Source organism: Takifugu rubripes, chromosome 1 (assembly GCF_901000725.2).
Source record: "Takifugu rubripes chromosome 1, fTakRub1.2, whole genome shotgun sequence".
Classification (NCBI taxonomy): Eukaryota; Metazoa; Chordata; class Actinopteri; order Tetraodontiformes; family Tetraodontidae; genus Takifugu; species Takifugu rubripes.
The window spans coordinates 7,018,168-7,040,847 of NC_042285.1; the positions used below are offsets into that span (position 1 = coordinate 7,018,168).

Consider the following 22,680-nt stretch of genomic DNA (forward strand, 5'->3'; position numbering starts at 1 on the left):
GTAGGTTATACCTTTTTATTTGCCAGTCGGGCCTTGCTGAGGGGGTCTGTGTAGAGGTGATGTAGACTGTTGTCCTTTCCAGTGAGGGTTTTTTTTTTTTTTGTATGATCTTCTTTCCGCTGGGATATCAGCGTCCTGATGGGATCAACAAAGCAATAATAAACAAAGCTTTTCTATCTACATTTCTGCACACAATCAATTTATGGATTCATTATAATTTCTGTAAAAGTGTAGATTTTTTTTTTTAAAGAGCATTTTATGATTATTCTTTATAGACCTTTCAGGGATGAAAGGATGGAGGTTACTGCATCATTTGATGAAACATAGTAAGTACTCAGTAAGTAAATTATAACATTTCCTTTAGAGATAATGTTATATCCTGGTCGTCTTCAGAATATTTGGTTTCACTGTTGGTCATTTCACTTTGAAAATATGCATTAGGTTTTTATTAGTGAAGGAGGGCCAAGGGCTCCAAGAGGAGGGAGGAGGCGGCGAGTCACATGAACGTGCATGAACGCATAGCCAGCGCGGCTGGAGATCAATACACAAACAGGGTGTGTGACATCATGCTATACTTTAGATGAAATCATACCATATGTCTTCTCAGAGCAATTTTTTTAAATTCTATCTAAAAATGCAGAATTTTGCTAATACAATAAGAGAATAAAAAAAGAAAAGAGACCAGAACATTTATCTTTAAGACAAATAATGATGTACATTTCCACAGTCTCCAAGACACTCCCATATTAAAAGGATTTGCAGACTAACTATTAATGAAGCTGGATGAACCATATTAGAAAGGTACCAATGCTTGAAAATCATCTGCATCATTAAACTTTCCTTAACCCCCTACTCGCAGTTTACTCTATTTCAATTAAATGAAATATAAAAGGAAGTACTTACTCTTTGGGAATGTCATTGCTAGCTTTTGAAAGTGAAGCACTTGTGTGTGTGCCAATTTCGACAGCGGGCTGGTAGGCGTCAGCACTCGCTGGCCGCATGGGACCATGACTCAACAAAACCAGACCATCAGCAGTACTACCAGCAGACTGTGGCAGCCAGGGACTGGCTGTGTTCTGAACACAACAGTATAAGACAAAATATCCACTCAAAACAACTTTAATGAAGACTAAAGATCTTTAAATAAAGTGAAACATAAATTTGCAGTATTCACAAGTGCTAAGAAATGTTCTCTCCTCACAGAGCAACAAAATTAGGTCTGCTGTCACAAATTCAGAAACTACATTATTGGTAATTTTTTTTAAAGAAAGGAATGTAGTTGTCATACGTAAGATGACTTGAACAAATGCTTTTTTATCCTATTCACTGCAACGGTTAGGAGGAAAAAACACCAGAACATATCTATAATGAAAAGTTAAAACAGAAATGTTTCGAACCCTACAAATTGGTTATTAGAGAAAAAGAAGTAGTGATTGATTAAGTGCTTATATGATTAACAAATAGCACTTTAAATAGTAATTTACATCAACAGAAAACAGACAGAAAGATGGATTTCAAAGTGGAAAATTCTAGTCACACTTCAAGAAATTACCAGGTTTTTTAAAAAAAAACAAAAAAAACAAAAAACAAAACATACCCTCCTGATAGATACCTCAGAATTCATGGTAACATGATTTTCAGGATGAACCCACTTAGCTGTGGGGGCCAAATTGAGACTAGGGGAGTAAGAGCTTGACGTTCCATTTGGATATGGCCAGAGGATGGGGTACAGTCCTAATCCTGCTCCCCCACTGTTAGTCTGGGCCAGAAGAGGGTGAGGAGGAGGTCCCTGACCCTGACAACAAATATAATTCTCTTATTTACTTTATGGCATTAATGGCATTTGGTTCTATACTATTTATACCTTTCAATTGGGAAATGAAAACCTTACCGGTAAAAACTGCTGCTGGTGTGCGGTAGCTGCTTGGGGTAATGTAAGCTGTCCCAGCCCACTGGGAGAATCAAGGCGAGGGTGCCCCCCCCGGATTGATGCTGCAGGCGAAAGCATAGCTGGTAGAACTCCGGATGGCAAAAGATGAGAGTGAGGCAGAGAAGAGGCATGAGGGGAAGCGAGGAGATGGGAGGCAGCATGGGGGTGGGATGGGTAAAGACAGGGAGAGTGAGGTGAGGTTGAGTGGAGGGTGCGCAAGTGAGGGTGAAGGTAAGATGCCATATGACTGGAGGAAATGGCAGGAGATGTATAGTTATCTGAATGAGAAGTGACCAGCGCTGGGTCCCTGTAAACGATGAAAGTGTCATTTTTATCAATGATTAGAGGGTTTTTGGAGCTGCCACTGCACGCAGTGATGCTGCTTGTCTCTGGTTGTGGTGAGCCTGACTTGAAACCAGACCGCATAGGTTTGGCTGTGTCGGTTTTTGTCAACAATCGACTAATTGGCAGTGAGGAAGTATCAGAGCACTTGGGTATGTTATGTTTCGTAATCTCGGGTGAGATGTTGGGTTTGGGTTTTAAGATGTCGAGTTGACCTGAGTGGGGCTTGCTGTGAAAAATATTTGTTGTTATGGGAATTGACTGGAACTGAGAATTGCTTGCATACTGCAGTTTATGTTTAAGGGGGTTCTGCAACTCTGTGCTTAAGCTTGGGTTGGGAATCAATTTTGAGTTTGCTTCATCAGATGAAAAAAACATGTTGATTTGGGGTTGCTGCATTTTTTTTATTTCGCAAGGTATGAACTGGCTCGTCATGCTATTTTGGATAGAGGTGTAGTGTGGATGTTGGCGCAGATGTTGAAAATGATGAGGAATAACAGTTTTCAGGGCCCCGTTGTCATTATCAGATGCGAGCAGTCTGAAACAAGAGAAGACAGAATAATTTCCACAAGTTCAGTACACTCAAGAAGAAACACAGAACTATTTTAATTTTCAAATAGTCATAAGTAACAAAAGTAAAGTTAAATGCCGTAAATAGTCATTCAGTACATTTCAATACAACTCAATTCTACTCTACGTGGTAAGTGCTACTTTAAAGTTAGAATTGATCATCTAGAACAGTAATAGTGTTAACACACCTTATCACCTCAGTAGAAGCCAAATCCATCGTGTCTACAGTCCTGGCTGTTGCTACACCACTTCCTGTAACAACCTGTTGCTGCAAAGGAGCTTCAATATCTGCCCTCTGGCTACCTTCAGAAGGTGAGGGAGCTTGGGGAATTAGAGGGGAGGAAACCGGTGAAAGGTTGAGTGGGAGATATGGTGAGGTGGATTCCGCTTTCTGAGATGCAAGAAGTGCCGACACTGCCTCTGAACTTTCCTTGTGCACTGTTGCCTGGGCATCATCAGTGACGTCAATCACACTGCCACTGTGGAGGTGAGTAAGTGACGGTGTTTGGGATTCGGATGAACCTACATGACACACAATTGAGTGATATGATGAACTTAATCAGGAATGATTACTTCTCATATAATAATTAGAAAATTTTGGCAGGAGCCTTTGACATGATACCTTTCACAATATTCTTTCTAATAATGCTGCCCTGCAAACTATCACACATCAAAGGAATCTGTTGCTGTGGTAGCTGTGTGATCTGTGTTACTGCCACAAGTTCCTCCTCCTCCTTTGTAATCATTTTGCCCGTCTCTTTATCAGCCTTCTTATTCTGCTCTGTTTCCTGAAAATCCACCCATGGGGACAGTTGATCAATGGTGGTTGCGGAATCACTGATGTTGATGCTCTGCAGACGTAGCGGTTTGTCATCTTTTTTCAAAATGTTGAGCTTTGTGTTGTTGCTGTGACTCTTCAGGTCATTTTCAGAATTGGGTTCAGAGGAAGAAGATGACGAAGATGATGAGGATGACAAAAATAAGGAAGAGGAGTATGAAAAATGTACAGTGCTCTTATGTGTATTTTCTGAGTCACTGCTCTCAGACAAATCTGAAGTTATGTCAATCCTCAGGTGTTTCACACCAGCCTTCTTCTCATCTTCCTCACAATTTCGTTTGCGTTTGTTCACGGCCTGTTTGGCCTTCAACTTGGAATCTGTACAATTGAAATAAAAATGATCAAAGTCAAGCATGTTTTTCTATTGCATTTTTACACACATCAATCACTTAAATGAAATGTCACCTAACCACATTTATATAATTAAATATAAATATTTTTCAGTCACTAAATACATTTTAAGTAATAAATATTTCCAAAACACAGTGTACCCAATGTGTACATGTTTACATAATGAACCTGCTCTTACAAGTTTATGCTCTAATCCCCTGCTCATCATCATGACTGATCGAGTCATACACTCCACAACAGTTACATCTGGTGGGCTCAATTCAGGACATAACTACATGGATGTATTTGCAGTGGCACCTATCCTTACTTCTGCCTGTGGTCTCTTCCCTCTTGTCCTTGTCTTCCTCTGGAACACTGCTATCAGAGCTCTTCCTCCGAGAAGTGCGACAGCTATGTTGTTCTTTCTGCTCCCGCCCACTGCTGCTGAGCGAGCTGTGTAACTGACTTGCAGGCTGTAGACTTTGCTGTGATTGACAAGACTGCTGGGAAGCCAGTATCCCCTGGGAACTTTTTGGGCTAGGCCCTGATGAGGTCATAACTGGGCGTGGGCTGTTGGCTCGGGCTCGTGTGTAATGGCTCTGAAAGAACATTTCAGTTCACAGATTTATTTTTTTTTTGAGGTATACCTCTACATATTAAATCATTAAAAACTCTGATAATATATTCAAATATGAAAAAAGAAAACAAAAAAGCCCTGACAGCCATTAAATGTATTTTGTTCTGAAGACAATTGACTTTATAGATGTGTACAAAAGCCCTACTGGTTGAAGTCCAGTGATGCTGCGGTCCCTCCCCCAAGAGGAGCCTCTAATCCCCAAGCAGCATCCACCCTTTTTTTTAACCACTGTTTATGTCTGTAACCTTACCTTATTTGAAGTTACGTATACTTACAATATATCAGCCCTACAACTATAACGCATGTACACACCTGTAATGCTGTAAGATTCCTACCCCATTACAATTTGAGAATAAAACGTAAAACCCATCGAGACCCATGGTTTTCAACTCGTGAGAGCAGACAGGAAAGCTAAGGAGAGCGGTAAGAGGAAAAGAGGGGGCATTGCGATGTTTGTGAACAATAGATGGTGTAACCCAGGGCACATCAGGGTGAAGGAGCAGTACTGCAGCAAAGACATTGAACTGCTAGCGGTTAGCATTCGGCCATATTACCTCCCGAGGGAATCTCGCACGTTATCGTGATAACCGTGTACATCCCTCCAGCGGCTGATGCTGCTGCTGCTGCCTGCGAGACTGTACACACCATAGTGTCAAAGCTTCAGACATTGCACCCCCAGTCCCTCCTCCTCATCTCTGGTGACTTTAATCATGCTTCTCTGTCCTCCACTCTCCCAACCTTCACCCAGGATGTGAAATGCCACACAAGAAACAATAGAACTTTGGATTTAATGTACGTGAACACCAAGGATGCATGCACCTCCTCCCCCCCCCGGGCCATTCTGATCACAACCTGGTTTATCTGTCCCCTGCATACATACCTTTGGTGAATAAACAACCACCCACCAAGAGGTATGTAAGGCGCTGGTCTGAGGAGACCAGCATGGCTCTGAGGGACTGCTTCGACGCCACTGAGTGGGATGTGTTATGTGAACCTCACGGGGAGGACATCGACGGCCTGACGACCTGCATCACAGTCTACATTAACTTCTGTGTGGAAAATACTGTGCCTACCAGGAAGGTCCGGTGTTTCCCCAACAACAAACCCTGGGTGACCCCTGAACTAAAAGCCCTGCTGAATGAGAAGAAGGTTTTTAAATCTGGGGACAAGGAGGAGCTGAGGAGAGTCCAGAAGGAGCTTAGAAGGGGGATAAGGAGAGGCAAGGACAGCTACAGGAGGAAGCTGGAGGAGCACCCCAAGGGGAGCAATGCCAGAGAAGTCTGGAGAGGCCTAAAAACCATCTCAGGCCACACAAAGGACAATGGGAGGGGCCCTCAATCTGGGAGGCAGGACTGGGCAAATGAGTTGAATTTCTTCTTTAACAGATTTGACTGTGCCTCTCCCACTCACCAAAGCCCAGACCTGACTGTGCTGTCACATCACCATCCCCCCTCTCCCCCGTAACACCTCAGACACCAGCAGCTCTCTTCTCACACCACGCCACCTCCCTCCACCCCCTGCCGGATCGACTCTCACACTCCAACCCCCATCCTCACTCACCAGGAGTCACACCTCGCCTCTCCATAACAGCTGATCAGGTGAGGAAGGAGCTGAGGAGGACCAAGACAAGGAAAGCTACTGGCCCTGATGGCATCAACTCCAGACTACTTAAGGACTGTGCAGATCAGCTCTGTGGAGTACTCCTGCACATCTTTAACCTGAGCCTCAGTCTGGAGTTCCACTCCTGTGGAAAACATCATGTGTGGTTCCTTTGGAGTGTGCAGGACACTGCTTAGGACTTTTTATGACTCTGTGGTGGAATCAGTGATCTTTTACGCCAGGGGTGGGGAACCCCCGGCCTCCGGGCCGTATACGGCCTACGAGACCATTTCTACCGGCCCGCAACGCAATACGATTTTTATATTTTATATGTGCACTTATACAGTGGGACCGTTCGCTAAACTCCGCGAGCTGCGAGTAGCAGCGGTAGCGTATTTTTGGCTTTCGTATCCTGAAATTTCTTTCGTAACAAGAGGAAATATTTTCCCGTTTTCTGAGATAAAACAGACGGTTATGTTATGTCCGAGTCAAGGTCAGGGTCAGTGAACACAGCATGTGATGTACGTAGTGGGCTGGACTGATTGACACGGACGAAAAATGCATAGCGAAACACGCTAAACTGACGGGTTGAAAGGACAGATGCGTTTGGATAAAATGAACGCTCTTCGCCGGAGTTTGGAGGCTCAACAAGCAGCGTTCACACGACCATGTACCGACAGAGAGAATATTACGCGTGCAAGTTTTGTGGTGAGTGAATTAATAGCCACGAAGCTGAAACCTCACGACGAAGGAGAGTTCGTGAACGTGCCTCGTAGCCGCCGCTGAGGCGCTCGCGCCGGACCAAGTAAAATTGTTTCAAAGCGTGAATTTTGTTTCGTGAATAACTATTGAACTAAGACATATATTGTTATGATTCCAGTGACTAACGGTATGTTTTTATGGTCAAGGAATCTAAATATGTAGTCAAAGTATATGTACTAAAGTATATGGACTAATATTTATGGTGGAAATCACAATATGCCAGGAATTGTTGCGCTTGGCGGAGGTCTGCGCTCTCCGAGTGATTTCTAGTTGTTATTATTATTGTCTTTATCTTTCTTTCTTTTCATTTATTTTCTTGATTATCTTGTTGTATTGCAGTTTTTGTAAGTAGAGGCCTCGAACAGGCCCTTACGGGTCTCTTGGCTCAACTCTGCACCTCTTTTTTTTATTGTTTTGTATGACCATGAAAACATATTTTACTTGTTTGTCATTTTATTCTATTTTCTTTGGTGATTTTATATGCATGTGTGCTAAATAAATAATTCAAACTCAAATGCAGCAATCATGAGACTTAGTAACACAGTGGTTATAGACTTTTTTTTGCATCCCTATGTGTTCATAATAGTATGGCCCTCGGAGGACTTTATAAAAATTGAAATGGCCCTCGATATGAGAAAGGTTCCCCACCCCTGTTTTACGCTGTGGTCTGCTGGAGCTGTGGAAGCTCAGAGAGGGACAGGAAGAGACTCAACAAACTGGTCAGAATGGCTGGCTCACTCCTGGACTGCTCTCTGGACTCCATTGAGGAGGTGGGTGAAAGGAGGATGTTAGCCAAGCGGACATCAATAATGGACACCCCCTCTCACCCCCTACACGAGACTGTGGGGGCCTTAAGCAGCTCCTTCAGCAACAGACTGTTACACCCACAGTGTAAAAAGAAACGGTACCGCAGGTCATTCATCCCAACTGCTGTTAGATTGCACAACATTCACAACTCTTAATGTAGCACCAATAACCCATGGTTGGCATATTTTTTTTCTGCACTACTTAATCATACTACCTCCAGAATCTGCAGATAAGCTATTGTGCAATCCAATATATATTTTTTTTCTTATACTCTTGTTCTTTTCTATGCATATTCACAACATATTTGCAACATACTGTGCAATCTGTAAATGCCACAATTCTACTCTTATTTGCACTTTCATTTTGGGATGTAAAAAGTCAGAGGGATCTCATCCATGTTGGTGATGTGGCTGGGCGCGGTTATCTTTTTGCGGCAGTAGGTGCGGAAGATGGCCACCCTCTCCTGGTAATCCGCAGGCAGCCGCTGCGCAACAGTTGTCCTTGCGTGTATGGAGAGATGCCGCCTCCTCATAAAGCGAAAACACTAAGATTGCTCGATTGCCATTTTCAGCCGCATATTCGATGGCCTGCAGTTTAAAGTAAGCCTCATTCATACGCGTCTCGCTTGACCGGCGCCATTTTAGGGGATCCTTACGCGTAGGTGTGCCGCTAATCAATTGGCGGAGCGTTTACCGTAGTGCACCCACCAAAGGCGCACAGCAGATTTTGGAACTCAGTCCACACTCAAGGTCCACGCTCCATATTATAAGACGCACCGTCGATTTTTGAGAAAATCTCAGTTTTAGGTGCGCCTTATAGTCGTGAAAATACGGTACTAGTGACCAAAAACCCCTCACTTTTGTTTAGAAGGACGACGACTCCCGAGTCATGGCTATCTGAATTGTGACATGAAATGGAATATAGGCAATCAAGAAGTGAGTTGACTAAGGAACAAGGATACAGGAGTAAATAAAAAATAATGTCCCAAGAACACAATCTTTCCCTCTTCTCATATGTTGTGGCAGGACGAGGAACGACTCGGACAGAGCAGGTGGTTTAGACGTCTTTATTCTGCAACCAGCAGACCAACTCTGAATGGCGCGTTGAACAGTGCATCCAATCAAGGGCTAACCACGCCCATCACCCCATGCATCACCTGGGTGTGAGATACACCCAAATGTGTCCGCCACACAGCCCCCCCCCGAACACCCAGAAGGGAGAAGAACAGCAGAAAAAGGGAAAGGAAAAATAACAATTTTACATTTCAGTCCCTGACATCAACCTGCCATAACGGCTGCGGCGCCCCTCTTCCGGGAACGCAGATGAGTCGTAGGCAGGAGAAACAAAGTCCACAGCAGGCTGTAAATTAGAACAAAGATCATCAGACGGGACATTCTGGACCTTGGGACGGGGGACCTGAGCCGGCAACACATCCTGCCCAACCAGCAAATGCGCCGGCTTCAGCCTATCCAACGTGACCCGCTCCGACCGACCACCCATATCGAGCACGAAACTCTTCGCCCCCGTCTCGAGCACCCGGAATGGGCCGTCGTACGGAGGGCGAAGGGGTGACCGGTGGGCGTCATGTCGTACAAAAACAAAACTAGCTGTTGCTAAGTCCGTCGGTACAAACGACAGCGGGAAACAGTGGAGCACAGGGGATGGAACCAGAGCAGGCCCAGCCGAAAAGTAACTTCCGGCAGGAAAGTTACAAGGAGGCGCACTCTCTGGCAGAAATTCCCCTGGAACACGAAGCGGTTGTCCCAAGACCAATTCCGCAGGCGAAGCATCCAAATCCTCTTTAGGAGCTGAACGCAAACCAAGCATCACCCAAGGTAAACGATCCACCCAGCTGTCATCCGAAAGCGCGGCACGCAATGCTGCCTTGAGTGAACGGTGAAAGCGTTCACAAAGCCCGTTAGCCTGAGGATGGTACGCAGTGGTACGGTGAACCAAGGACCTAGCCATAGATGACCAGAGTTCCGAGACAAACTGAGGTCCCCTGTCAGAAGTAATGTCGGAAGGGGAGCCAAAATGTGCGACCCAAGCCGAAAGAAATGCTCTAGCGACGTCTGCCGATGTCGTGGAGGAAAGAGGGACCACCTCCGGCCACCTGGTGGTGCGATCCACCATAGTGAGCAGATGAGTGTACCCGTGGGATGGTAAGGTAAGGGTCCCACCAGGTCCACATGCACGTGGTCAAACCGTCTGGCTGGAATCGTGAATGGTTCAAGGGGTGCCTTGGTGTGCTGGTGAACCTTAGCACGCTGACATGCCACACAGGCTGCTGCCCATTCTCTGACCTCCTTGCGAAGGCCAGGCCAGACAAACTTGGCACTCACCAGTTTCACCGATGCGCGGACCCCCGGGTGTGAGAGGGAATGGACCATATCAAAGACCCTGCGGCGCCAGGCCACCGGGACCACAGGTCGGGGACGACCGGTGGAAACGTCACAAAGGAGGGTAGGACCGCCATCCTGTACTACAGCTTTCTCCAGCTTCAAGCCTGTACCGGTGGACTCAAGAGCCCCTATCTCCGGGTCCCCCGACTGGTCAGCCGCCATGGCAGAGAAATCCAGCCCTAAGTGCACAGGACAAATCAACACCCGCGACAGACAATCGGCCACCGGGTTAGCTTTTCCAGCCACGTGCCGAACGTCAGTCGTGAACTCCGACATTGCCGCCAGATGACGCTGCTGACGCGCAGACCAAGGCTCCGACACCTTTGACATAGCGAATGTCAGAGGTTTGTGGTCGACATAAGCCGTGAAAGACCGGCCCTCGAGCAGAAAACGAAAATGACGCGTAGCCAGGTACAATGCAAGTAACTCCCGGTCAAAAACGCTGTACTTCCGCTCATTGTCCCGTAGCTTGCGACTGAAAAATGCAAGGGGCTGCCATGCACCACCCACACTCTGTTCGACCTTTGCCCCGACGGCCACATCTGAGGCGTCAGTCGTCAAAGCGATGTCCGCCCGAGGTGCCGGATGTGCCAACAGTGTGGCGTTGGCTAAGGCAGACTTGGCTCCCTCAAACGCCTGGACCCGCTCGGTAGTCCAGTCGACCTGATCAGTAGCCCTCTTCATCCGTAGGGCCTCATACAGTGGCTGCAGGAGGTGGGCTGGCCTGGGGAGAAAACGATTATAAAAATTCACCATCCCCAAGAATTCCTGCAGAGCCTTAACGGAGACCGGACGAGGAAATTCCGCCACCACTTGCACCTTAGATGGCAATGGAACTGCACCATCAGAAGAAATGCGGTGGCCCAAGAAATCAATCACCGGCAGACCAAACTGGCATTTCGCTGGGTTTACGATCAGGCCAAGGTGGGTCATTATATTAATGTAATTATAATGTAAGACATAACTCCATATGCACATTCTGAGGCATTTAAAAAATTAGAGGGTCATAGGTTGATTAGTACTGGCAGGATGTCATGTTATAGATACTATTATTTTACTTTATTGGCTCTAAGTTCTTCATGTAATGAAATCAACACTTTTGTGTTGTTGCTTATCCATTTCCTTGACTTCAACCCTCCTCTAGCACACAAAGCATGACTGCGCATGCCCTTTGGCCTGAAGGGGGCAGCACAGACCTTTCAGCGGCTAATGGACTCGGTATTGCGTGACCTCACCTTTGTGTTCGTCTACTTGGACGACATATTGGTAGCAAGTCCTTCGGCAGATGAGCACCTGACCCACCTTGGCCTGAACTCGAAAAGCCCAAACGGGGTAATCATGGCAGTCTTGGGCACATCCTCGGCACGCACCGGAACCTGATGATAGCCCCGCACCAAGTCTACCTTGGAGAAAATGGTAGTGCCTGCCAAGCGAACGGAAAAATCCTGTATGTGCGGAATGGGCGCGTGCAAAAACGGGCGGACCCGCGGTGGGAATGAAGTGCTCCACCCCGTGCTTTGTGACGGCCGTGGAAAACGCAGGCGTAGTAAGCGACGGAAAATCACCCAGCAACCGCTGAAAAACATTGCCCGCCGCAGCAAAACTGGCATGTGCCAGCGGCCCAGGTCCCCCCGTCAGACATGGAAAGGTGGCAAAAGACACAGCATCGATTAGACGTCGGTTAGCAACATCCACTAGCAGACCATGAGAACACAGAAAATCTGCGCCTATGATGGGAACAGTAATGGAGGCTAACACAAAGTCCCATGTGAACCTGCGTCCAGAAAAACAAACAGTCACCGACCTGGTACCAAATGTCTCAATAGAGGAACCATTAGCAGCAGTCAGTTGGAGGCCTGCGCCCGAGGATGACAGGTCTGCGCTGCCTGGAGGGAGGAGGCTCTTCTGGGAACCAGAATCCACCAGGAACCGCCGGCCTGACAGGGAGTCTTTGACGAACAGCAGCTCCTCCTGTTCACCAGCGCCCACAGCTGCTACTGAGCGCTGGCCCTGGCGTTTCCCTGCGTCTCGAACGCACATGGAGGAACGCAGCGCCGGGCCTTGTGGCCAAAACGCTGGTGGAAGAAACACAGGTCACTCTTCCTCCTCCGGGAGGAAACTCCAGCCACCATCGCCTGGTCTGTGTCCTCTGGTACCAGCAGCCGGGAATCCGCCAACACGCTCTGCACGGAGGTCCTCCTCGCAGTCAGCAGCACACGATCCGCTTCCTCAGCCAAACCACGGAAATCACCAGCCGCCAAACTCGGGGAGTTCGCCAAGGCCGCCCGGACCGGATGTGGAAGTTGGCGCAGGAAAATGTGCGGGAAAAGGAACCCGCCTTCGTCTGAGCCCAGCAATGACAGCATGCTGTCCATAAGGTCCACCGCCGAACCATCGCCCAAACCCGGCAGGGAAAGCAGTTTGTCCGCCCTTTCCGCGGCGGATTGGCTGTACCTCCGGAGCAGGAGCTCTTTGATCGCTGCGTACTTTCCGCGCGGTGGCGGATCCCGCAGCAGCTGCATGACGCGGCGAGTGGATTGCTGGTCCAGAGACCACCAAATAATATTTGGAGTCGTCCTCGGTGACTCCTCGCAGGTGGAAAAGCGCTTCGACATGCTGGAACCACGGGGCCGGATCGCTCTGCCAGAAGTCGGGCAGCTTCACGGACGCGATGACACTGGCTGGTTGCGCGTGTCGGGGCGACATTGCCGAAGAGGAGATACCATCGTCTGCTGCCTCAAACATGTTCAAATCACGTCGGGGTCACCAATGTGGCAGGACGAGGAACGACTCGGACAGAGCAGGTGGTTTAGACGTCTTTATTCTGCAACAGCAGACCAACTCTGAATGGCGCGTTGAACAGTGCATCCAATCAAGGGCTAACCACGCCTATCACCCCATGCATCACCTGGGTGTGAGATACACCCAAATGTGTCCGCCACAATGTCCTCTTTTATTTTGCATGTTTTTTTTTCAGTTCTTGCTATGTTTCTTCTTCATTTGTGTTAGATCGATTTCCATTGGTAGCAATGTTTTGTCCTAAAGATTTAAAAAAATGTTTGACCAAGAAAATTAGTTTGAACTGCAAATTGCATCAATGAAAAAGAAAACAGTAAAAAGTGGTTTTCAGGTGAGCCTGAAATGTCAGTGCTGCAGGAAGTGCAATATGAGGTAGGACTGGATGACAGTGTTTCACAGACAGCAATGTTGCATATGCTCACACATGTGGGTCTCAAGTTAGTCTTGCAATGAGTTCTGTCCATATATGCAAGAAAGGAAGCAGAGAATGTGCATTAGGGCTGACAAAGAAGCAACAAATGGAGATTGAATCTGAGACAACTAAGCAGCAGTTTGAGATTGAAACAACTACAATTAAAGTTAAAATAAAGAATTGGAGTTGGAGACAGCTTTACCAGAAAACAAAGCAAAAATTAGAGTAATTAAAGAATAGGAAGGTTCTGATTACAGCTCAGGTAGTTATGTGTTAGTAGTCTTTGGAAAAACAATGGCCTTTGAAGACAGAATTGGATTGCCATTCAGGAATGAGAAGCTTCAAATGCCAAGTAACTGATGTGTGGTAGAAGGGCATATTGCACGTTTGCTAAAGAGGTTTAAGAGGAATCCTGATTTTCTTGGAGATTACAAAGGCTTCATGGAAACCAATATAATCAAAGGCTATGCAGTCATTCCAACACAGCAGCTGAACTGCAATGACAGCCCCACACCATAGTGTCTATTGTCCAAAGAAAAGAAAGTTGCAGGTGGTAATTTATTGCAGAGCATCATTCCAGGATAAGTCACTGAGTAGCAAGTTGCTTCAGTGGCCTGATAACCAGCACACTAGTAGATGTGTGAGTTCTTGAGTTAATAGCAATAATGGCAGGCATTGAGTTGACGTTTTATAAAGGCGAGGTGCCGGAAAAGGATGCACACCTTCTATCTTTTCTCTGGAGGCCCACTGGTAAGTTGGATGAGCCCATGAAGGAATTTCAAGGATCACAGAGAATGTTGCATCTCCAGAAGCTGTTCACACAGTCCTATGCAACTTCTACACAGATGACTGACTAAAAAAATGTAGCAACAGGAGGTGTAGCAGTGACCTTAGTCAGAGCTTCATGCTTTGTGTGCTAGAGGAGGGTTGAAGTCAAGGAAATGGATAAGCAACAACACAAAAGTGTTGATTTCATTACATGAAGAACTTAGAGCCAATAAAGTAAAATAATAGTATCTATAACATGACATCCTGCCAGTACTAATCAACCTATGACCCTCTAATTTTTTAAATGCCTCAGAATGTGCATATGGAGTTATGTCTTACATTATAATTACATTAATATAATCTTGCATTGTATAATAATCTTGCATTTTCCCATCTTAAGTAAAGTTTTAGAAAAAAAATCTGGTCACAATCCATTTTCAAATATTAGTTGTTAGATTGACTTCAAAGTGTGGTATAGAAGACTTTAAATTGAAGAGTGTGCCTCAATAGATTGATATAATATCAAGCATGTTTCAAGCTGCCCCCGCGACCCGACCCGGATAAGCGGTAAAGAATGGATGGATGGATGGAATAATTTGAAGTTTGTCTTTATTCTTTGAAAAAATAAAACTGAATTTAATAAAATGAATGAATATGAGAGCCAAAATGCATCATACTGTGACTGTAGCCTCAATATTAAGCAAGGTACACGTCAAAAAGTAACTGAATTAACTTTTTAATACAAGAAGATACAATAAAAAATATGATAAACTTTAATAGTCAGAACTTCTTAAAGATGCTGAACTGCTATAATTCAAATGTAGACTGAATTGTTATAGAGGAAGGATGTAGTACAGCAGAGGTGGAAAAAATGCATTTGCTGCGCAGTGCATTTAATATAAATAGCTGAGAGCCTGATACCAAAGTGTACAATATGCCCTTTTTACATGCATATGTTTTTTCTATGTGCAAATGAGAGGAAACTGCATTGAAGGTATATTCTCCTCTGTTTTGAAATTGTAAGGGTAAAAATGATGTGACTGTAAGAGTAAAATTTATATGTAGAATTCTTTGTTTGCATTTGTTACTTTATCTGTTCCTGTAACTGACTCTAACTCTTGACTGATATCTTGTTTGTGAGCAGTGAGCAGGGACTATGACGACTCATGAAGAGAAGATAACATTCCGAAGCTGCAGCATGTGGTGCTCACTCAGACTACATTGCACTCTGTTTGACCAGTGTCTTTGAGGCCTAAAATAAAGTACTGATGTTCTTGTTTCTCCAATCTGAACCATTTTTATTTCACTCTCACCGGACAAATAGAAAATTCTACAATTCTTGGTGCTGTGACCCAGATAGCTGAGGATCCCTCAGGACTCAAGGACATTGGTGGGAATCTTTCCTGATTCTCTTCTACCTCGACAAAATAGTTTACAAGATGAGAGGACTGGCTCCGAGAGTTTCCCTGATCGTTCTCAAGTACTGATTCTGGGAACGGGACTCGTGGTTGGACTACGAGGCCATAGTGACGTAGTGATTTTGGGAATTACACTTGCAGTTAGACCGTGAGGTATCATACACAGTAGTTAAACTAAGGGGTATTATTAGATTGTACCGGAGAAGTATCTAAGACTCACAAAGACGTTTGTGTTTTAAGGCAATATCGGAGATATTGGCCAAAACCCTAGGTTAAGATGGGAATACAGCCCAGTCACGAAAATCATGCAACCACGAGATTGACAACATGATGCGTATTAATCAGTTTTCCTGAAAGGGGTTCTTTAAGCCTTAAACAAATAACTAAATCGGAGGAGGAACTGCAAATAAAAAAGACATCGAACGTGTTTAAATATGTGGAAAAGTGAAGCGGAAGCATGACAGAGACAGTAGTTACAGAAGCAGTAGAACATCAAAATAGACGAAGAAAAGGCTGATCAAATTACGCAGCCTCGTCCTTATCAAGGCTACCCGCATGCTGAAACCCACATGCAGATGATTAGTGCAGGAAACCCATTTTCACAGCCAGATTCACGCACCCCGCTTCTCCTCCTTTTGCAGGGACATAGGATCCTCTCCTCGACTGTGCCCCACCCAGACTGCCCACCAGCACATCGAGACAATGCCACTTCTACCTCCGCAAGGATTCACCATCACTGACAGTACCAGCACAACAGCACCATCCTCTCAGTCACTACCTCCCCACCTCTCTCCTCTCCACACCAATTCAAAGACACTATGCAATCTCATCCTGCAGGGACCCACCGTCTTTCAAGCGCCAATTATCCAAGTTATGGGCCCTGATTTTGATGCAGCCTATGTTTATTGAATATGGACATACTCAGACATGAAGAAGAGCCTGCATCATCTTCTACCCATCACCAACGGAGGAGAAGCCTTCTCCGACATAATTAAAGTTTGCTGTGTCCTGTTTGCCCCAACTTGGAGCTAAACAGACTGTTATCCATACACCTTGGCCCTGCAGACCACTAACGGGGGGCATGAATCTTCCTGAAAATGGCCAGTAAAAGACTCTATGAGCTGAGAGAAGCTTTTCCAAAAATGATCAATGTGCAAGCCATCACATCCTGCAAACAGGGCCAAAAAGAATCACTGGCAGATTTATGTCTGAGTGATCAAAGTTCACACCAAACACAGTGGCCTTTAGCAGCCCACCGTATTGGGTGCTGTGCCAACTCCAACCCTCATGTCTCCAAGGCAGTGACTGATTATTGATGAGATTTGGGCCCTTTTGTAAAGTGCTGTAATAACATTACGGACTGGCAACCTTCAGAGGGCGTTTACACAACCCCCCCCCCCCAACAGAATTGCGCTATGATCAGTTTATCTTCTCTTACATTCCACCTCACCATCTGTCTCTATTCTGCTACAAACAGATACACTTTCAATGGTACCATCCTCTGTGTGGGCAGCAAATAATTATGATGTAGGACGAATAAAAAATGCTGAACCAGTCATTATTCTATCTAAATCCAGTTACAGGCCAAAGCTTTCCCAGTACCCTTTGACATCAGAAGATGCTCAGAGCAATCAACCAGTTATTTAATCTTTGTTGAAAGCAGGTGTAATAGTTCTATGTTCCATGAGTGGTGTTTTGTAAAGGACCTGCATGCAGTAAATGCAGCAGTGCATGTCCTTGCCCCACTTGTTCCAAACCCTTACACCATCTAGGCTCAGATTCCATCCACGCCTAAGTACTTCTCTGTTGTTGACCTGTCTAATGCATTCTTCAGTGTTCCTGTACATCGTGACAGCCAGTACTGGTTTGATTTCCAATTTGAAGAGAAATCCTACACCAGACTTTGCTAAGGTTTCGATGAATCTCCCACCATCGACAAGGAAGTGCTAAGAGTTAGCTTAGTACCTTTATCATTGTCTCCTGGTACTGTTCCTGTTCAATATGTTCAAGATCTCCTTCCGAGGAGCAATGCAACACTGACACTATCTCCTTAGTAGAGAATTTAGCTGCTGAAGGGCATAAAGCTAGTTTATCCAAATTACAGTTTGTGCAAAACTCTGTGACCTTCCTTAGACATCACTTCACAAAGAAATTATCTCAAAAATGTAAGCATTGCATTATAGACTTGCCCAAACCACACACTATAAAAGAGATGTCATTTATTGGGATGTGCTCTTACTATGGAGTCTCATCTCGTCTTCTTAACCACTTTATCCCTTTTGGGATAATGGGGGTGCACACTGGGGAAAGGCAGGGTCCACCCTGGGATGAGTCACCAGTTCATTACAGCAGTGGTCCCCAACCACCAGGCCGGTCTGGGCCGCAAAAGAAATAATTAAATATTTCCGTTTTATGCATTAGCTGAGTCTGAATGATCTTTTATATTGAAAAACATTTTGGGAAATGACCAGATTCTCTTGGTTACATCTTAAGCTCCAAAATTGAACCCACAAGCGAGCAAAATGACATCTTTTAAAAAAAATTGCGAAAAGAACAGCCCCAATCAAGAGACGGGAGAAGAGCACTCTTCCAAGAAAAAGAAAGCTTTTAACAGACAATATTATGAGTTCTACTGAAAATATGGATTTAACCCGGTAGGTGATTCCCGCGTACGAATTTTCATGAAAATAAAATGTTCTTAAAATTCGTCTATGTAGCGTATCTGTAGCTTATTTTGAAGGGACATTTAAACGTTATCGTAGCGAGTAGGGGAGAGTAGCGCTTGTGAGTCTTTGTGGGCACACTTATCCAGGAGTTCAACCCCCCGGCCGCAGTGATAAAAAGGTTGGGGACCACTGCGTTACAGGGCTCTATATGACCATTTGTGGGTTCAGTACCTTGCTCAAGGGTACCTCAGCAATGCTCTCAAGGTGTTCTGGCACCTTCACCTACAACCAGAAAACCTTCAATGTTTAGTCTGCACTGGGGCTTGAACCAAGAACCTTCCACTTCTCAGCCCAGTTCCCAAGAGACTGACCTACCCAGTAGCAACGGGCCTTCCGCTGTGTCTGCATGCTGGGGTCTGCTGCTGACCGCCTCAAGGGACATTGTTGGCTACGTTTCTCTAACCCTCTTGATACCCCAATTGCTGACCCTCATTCTACAAGAAAAATAAAACTGCCAACCTTTCTGCTATACGGTATTCCTGTGGTATCAGCCATGTCTTCTTTGCATAATGAATGTCACAGTAAAATGAGCAATGAGCTTAACCCTGCTTTCTGGTTGCCTCTGCCTGATGATGGTGACCCTCATGACTGCTTGGCAACACTTGATCAGGTCTGCACCAGACCTCAGAAACACACCTCTTGAAAACCCAGATATGACTCTGGATCTGCCTTCTGTAACTCTGACCAAACAAATAGAGTTGAGCTTTCTGTTATTTCTGTCAGATTCTACGCCTTTGGAATCGTACACTATTTTGGTGCTTTATGGTGATGTCAGAATGTTTAAACTCTGACACAAACCTGTTTTGAATCACACACTCACCACTGCTCTTCTTGATGCTCTCTTCCTTCACTCCCCTATTGCTGTTCTAAAATGTTCTGCACACACTGGTTCCTTCGATCCTATTTTCAAGGGCAATGCTTCTGCTGATGCTGCAGCTAAATATCCCCTGGGGGACCTTTAAATCGCAAATACACTCACATCCATGACACCTCTCCCACTTCTTCTCTCACTGACACTTTTGCCAATCCAGCCAAAAAAACGGCATTTGGCTGGTGCCACCATCAATTGTTCCACTGCCACTTGGACTGGCCCAAAGGATAAAGTCTCGCATCCCTGGTAAATTTCGCCTCATTTTGCCAAATCACCACATGGGTTAGATCATGTATCAAAAGGCGGGATGTTGCAAGCCATACATTGGTTTATTAAAGGGTTCACTCCAGTGGTTAAAAAATTTTGTGAAACATGCTTCAATTTCTTTCAAGCCAGAAGTCTGCAAAGTGGAAGCACTGATAGCCCAGCCACCTCCAGACAGACATTCTGAACACATTATAATGGAGTTCATTGAATTAACTCCCTCCAAAGGGAAAACACACTGCCTAGTAACAGGAGACATGTGGTTTAAGTGGGTAGAAGCTTTCCCGATAGCAAAACAAGATGCATGTGGCATGATAAAGGACATGCCTAGGGACATCTTCTCAGCATCTTGACTGTCGGAATATATGGGGTCTCCAATGAGCCCTTAAATTCCTTTACATTTTTCTGAAATGGCTTTGTCAAATCTAAGTCCACCATGTGTCTTTTAGACCCCATCCCAACACATTTGATGAAGGGTGTTTTACCATTGGCAGTCATATTCTTGATCAGCTCAATTGTTCTACAATTGCAACAGGTTATGTAACCCTCTTCTATAAGATAGCAGTAATTAAACCATTGCTTGTTTTAGCAAATTATAGGCCTATATCCACCTTCCTTTTATCTCTAAAATTCTTGCGAAGGTGGTGGTGACTCAATTACTGGAGCACCTTTAAAATGTTTCAGTCAGGTTATAGAGCTCATCGCAGCACAGAAACAGCACTCAATAAAGTTGCTAATGATCTTCTTATAGCTTCAGATCATTGACTGGTTTCTATGCTGGTTCTGCTGGACCTCAGTGCTGGTTTTGATAAAGTTGATTATAGCATTCTGTTTCAGAGACAGGAACAGGTGTGAGAAGGATTATTGTTATTGTTGTTATTAGTATTATCTTTAAATGCTATTGTATGTAGACTTTGAGTGTTTGAGGAATGTTGATAGGAAAGGAAGAACATGAGAGTGTCGTAAAAGTGCTGAAGCTGCTTACTATCAAGCTCAGCACTTAGACGTATCCTGTTGGTCAGGATTAGAGAAGTTTGTAAAGATGTCAGAAGACAATGAATTATGATATCCTGTTTAGACACCCATTCTGTTTGCACCAATAAAAGAGGTGAGCGAGCAGCAGACGAACGGAGTTGACAGAGGAAGCTTGAACTGCTGCTCAGCTCCCCCTTTGCAAAGGACTCCAGTTGTTTGCGTGGTTACTCTGAGTCTAGTGAACGAACAGCGCGGGTGATCAAAACTTCATCCTCACAAAATTTGGTCCTTCGAGCCGGATCCCAAGACCTGGAGAGGAGCGCCGTGGGACGACCGAACGCCGAAGTCTGCGCAGCCGGAGTCAAAAGACGTCCGAAGTGAAAGACCTTTCATCACGAGTTGACGGAAGGCCGGTCTTCGTCCCTCCCAGGGCGACCATCTCCAGTGACGGGAAGAAGGCACCAAAACAACTCAGAGAGAAACCATAGAGACAACGGAGTGAGTATAAGACACGAAAAGCGCTACACGAAAAATACCGCGGTATTACCTGCCTGGTCATCAGGAGAGAAGCAGAGGCAAGATACACCCGCCTCCTCGGAGGTAGAAGCTTGGTGTATACTCTCCTGATTAAAAAAGAGGGGTTATAAGGCCACGGCGGAGGGACTGAACTAGATATCCTGTAGGGATTGAGGGTTGTTCAGTCGGGAGATCAGGCGTCTCCATTCAAATACATAAAAACTGATAAATAAAGTGCAAACATGGGCAACCAACATTCCACAAAAGGTGCTGAATTCGAAATCCCAGCATCATGTAAACACATGGAAGACAAATATCCAGGTTCATGCTCATATGTTCAGCTGTGGATGACTAAGTTCGATTGGGATGGTAACTTAGACAGGCCAGGCAATATTATAAAATTAAAAGAAGATTTAATAGAATATGGAAAGAAACATCCAAAAGTAAATGTGGGGTTGACACAATGTCACCTCTGGCTCACTGAATCAAAATATAGAAGAGAAAAACAAAATCAAGAAAAAGAGAAACACAGCAAGTCCTCATGTGCGTTAATGGCAAGAAATGGGGCACTGTTAGAGGAGATTGGGTCCCAGTGGATCCAGCCACTCAACAACCATGGCAGCCTGGCAGCCAAGAACTAAATGACAGACTTGACAGACTGTACGAGCGCATGCGAACTACTTTTACCAGACGAGCTGACTACAGCGCCATTACGGCCACAAGACAAAAGACTGACGAAAGTTTTGAAGACTATAGCATGAGAATGAAAGATGTGTTCCGGAAAAATAGTGGAATTCCGTATGCGGAAGAACCAGAAGGTCCCTACCAACAGCAGTTAAAGCAAGCTATACATGGGGGATCAAAATCAGAGATAAAAACCTGGGTAGAGAGACAGTTAGTTGATTTCGGAATTTGTAACCTAGGCCGCTATGAACAACATGCTATGCATGCTGAAAGACAATGCCAAAAAAGTAAGAATCAGTTAACAGGCATGTTTTTCAATGCCAATCCTTTCCCAAGCCGAGGCCGAGGGCGTGGGCGAGGCCGAGGTGGAAGGGGAGGAGGAGGCAATTCCCGTGAAAATGATCAGTGTCATTATTGTAAAAATTATGGACACTGGGAACGTGATTGCAGAAAGAAACAACGTGACCAGAGATACAATAGAGGACAGCAGCAAGGTTCTAATCCACCTCAACAATGACTAGAACTGGAAAAAGATGTCACAAAAATTAAAACAAATCAGGGCACAAAATTTGATCAATTTGAAAAAGATGACCTAGAAGATGTTTTAGACTTAGAAACCATCTTCCTGTTTGCTGAAGGCAAACCAGAAATACAACTGACCGTGTTAGGCAATTCTTTAACATTCTTAGTAGATACGGGTGCAGGTAAATCAGTAATTAGAGATCCAATAGCCCTAAAGCCAACTTCTACACAGATTTTTGTGAGATCAGCAAATGGTCTCGTAACTAAAGAAAGAATGTCAGTTCCTGTAGATGTTTGTGACCCTGTAAGTGGAATCACACTTAAAGCTCCTTTCGTGATCTCCACCACATGTCCCGTAAATCTATTAGGAAGAGATCTTATCTCTCAGCTTCAGTTGATGATTCGCACTACAGCCGAAGGAATGTGGTCTGTAGATAGAATGATTAATCTATGGGTAAGGGAAGGAGGGACGTGCAGTAAATTTTGGTCACTCAACATTCCTGAAAAG

At 45.0% G+C, this 22,680-nt stretch overlaps 1 protein-coding gene across 8 annotated transcripts in view; it reads right to left on the bottom strand.

The window, feature by feature from the left end:
• jmjd1cb (jumonji domain containing 1Cb) overlaps positions 1 to 22,680 on the bottom strand; it is a 116,477-nt gene that overhangs the window by 43,341 nt on the left and 50,456 nt on the right. For 7 of the 8 annotated variants that reach the window (XM_029838715.1, XM_029838724.1, XM_029838700.1 and 4 more), the window contains 7 exons: positions 4,339 to 4,609; positions 3,465 to 3,998; positions 3,031 to 3,364; positions 1,892 to 2,810; positions 1,598 to 1,795; positions 904 to 1,076; positions 12 to 135 (listed from right to left, as the gene is read on the bottom strand). In XM_029838715.1, coding sequence (XP_029694575.1) covers positions 12 to 135; positions 904 to 1,076; positions 1,598 to 1,795; positions 1,892 to 2,810; positions 3,031 to 3,364; positions 3,465 to 3,998; positions 4,339 to 4,609 — 2,553 coding nt within the window. The remainder of the gene's footprint in view (positions 1 to 11; positions 136 to 903; positions 1,077 to 1,597; positions 1,796 to 1,891; positions 2,811 to 3,030; positions 3,365 to 3,464; positions 3,999 to 4,338; positions 4,610 to 22,680) is intronic. The other variant, XM_029838693.1, reaches the window with a different exon arrangement.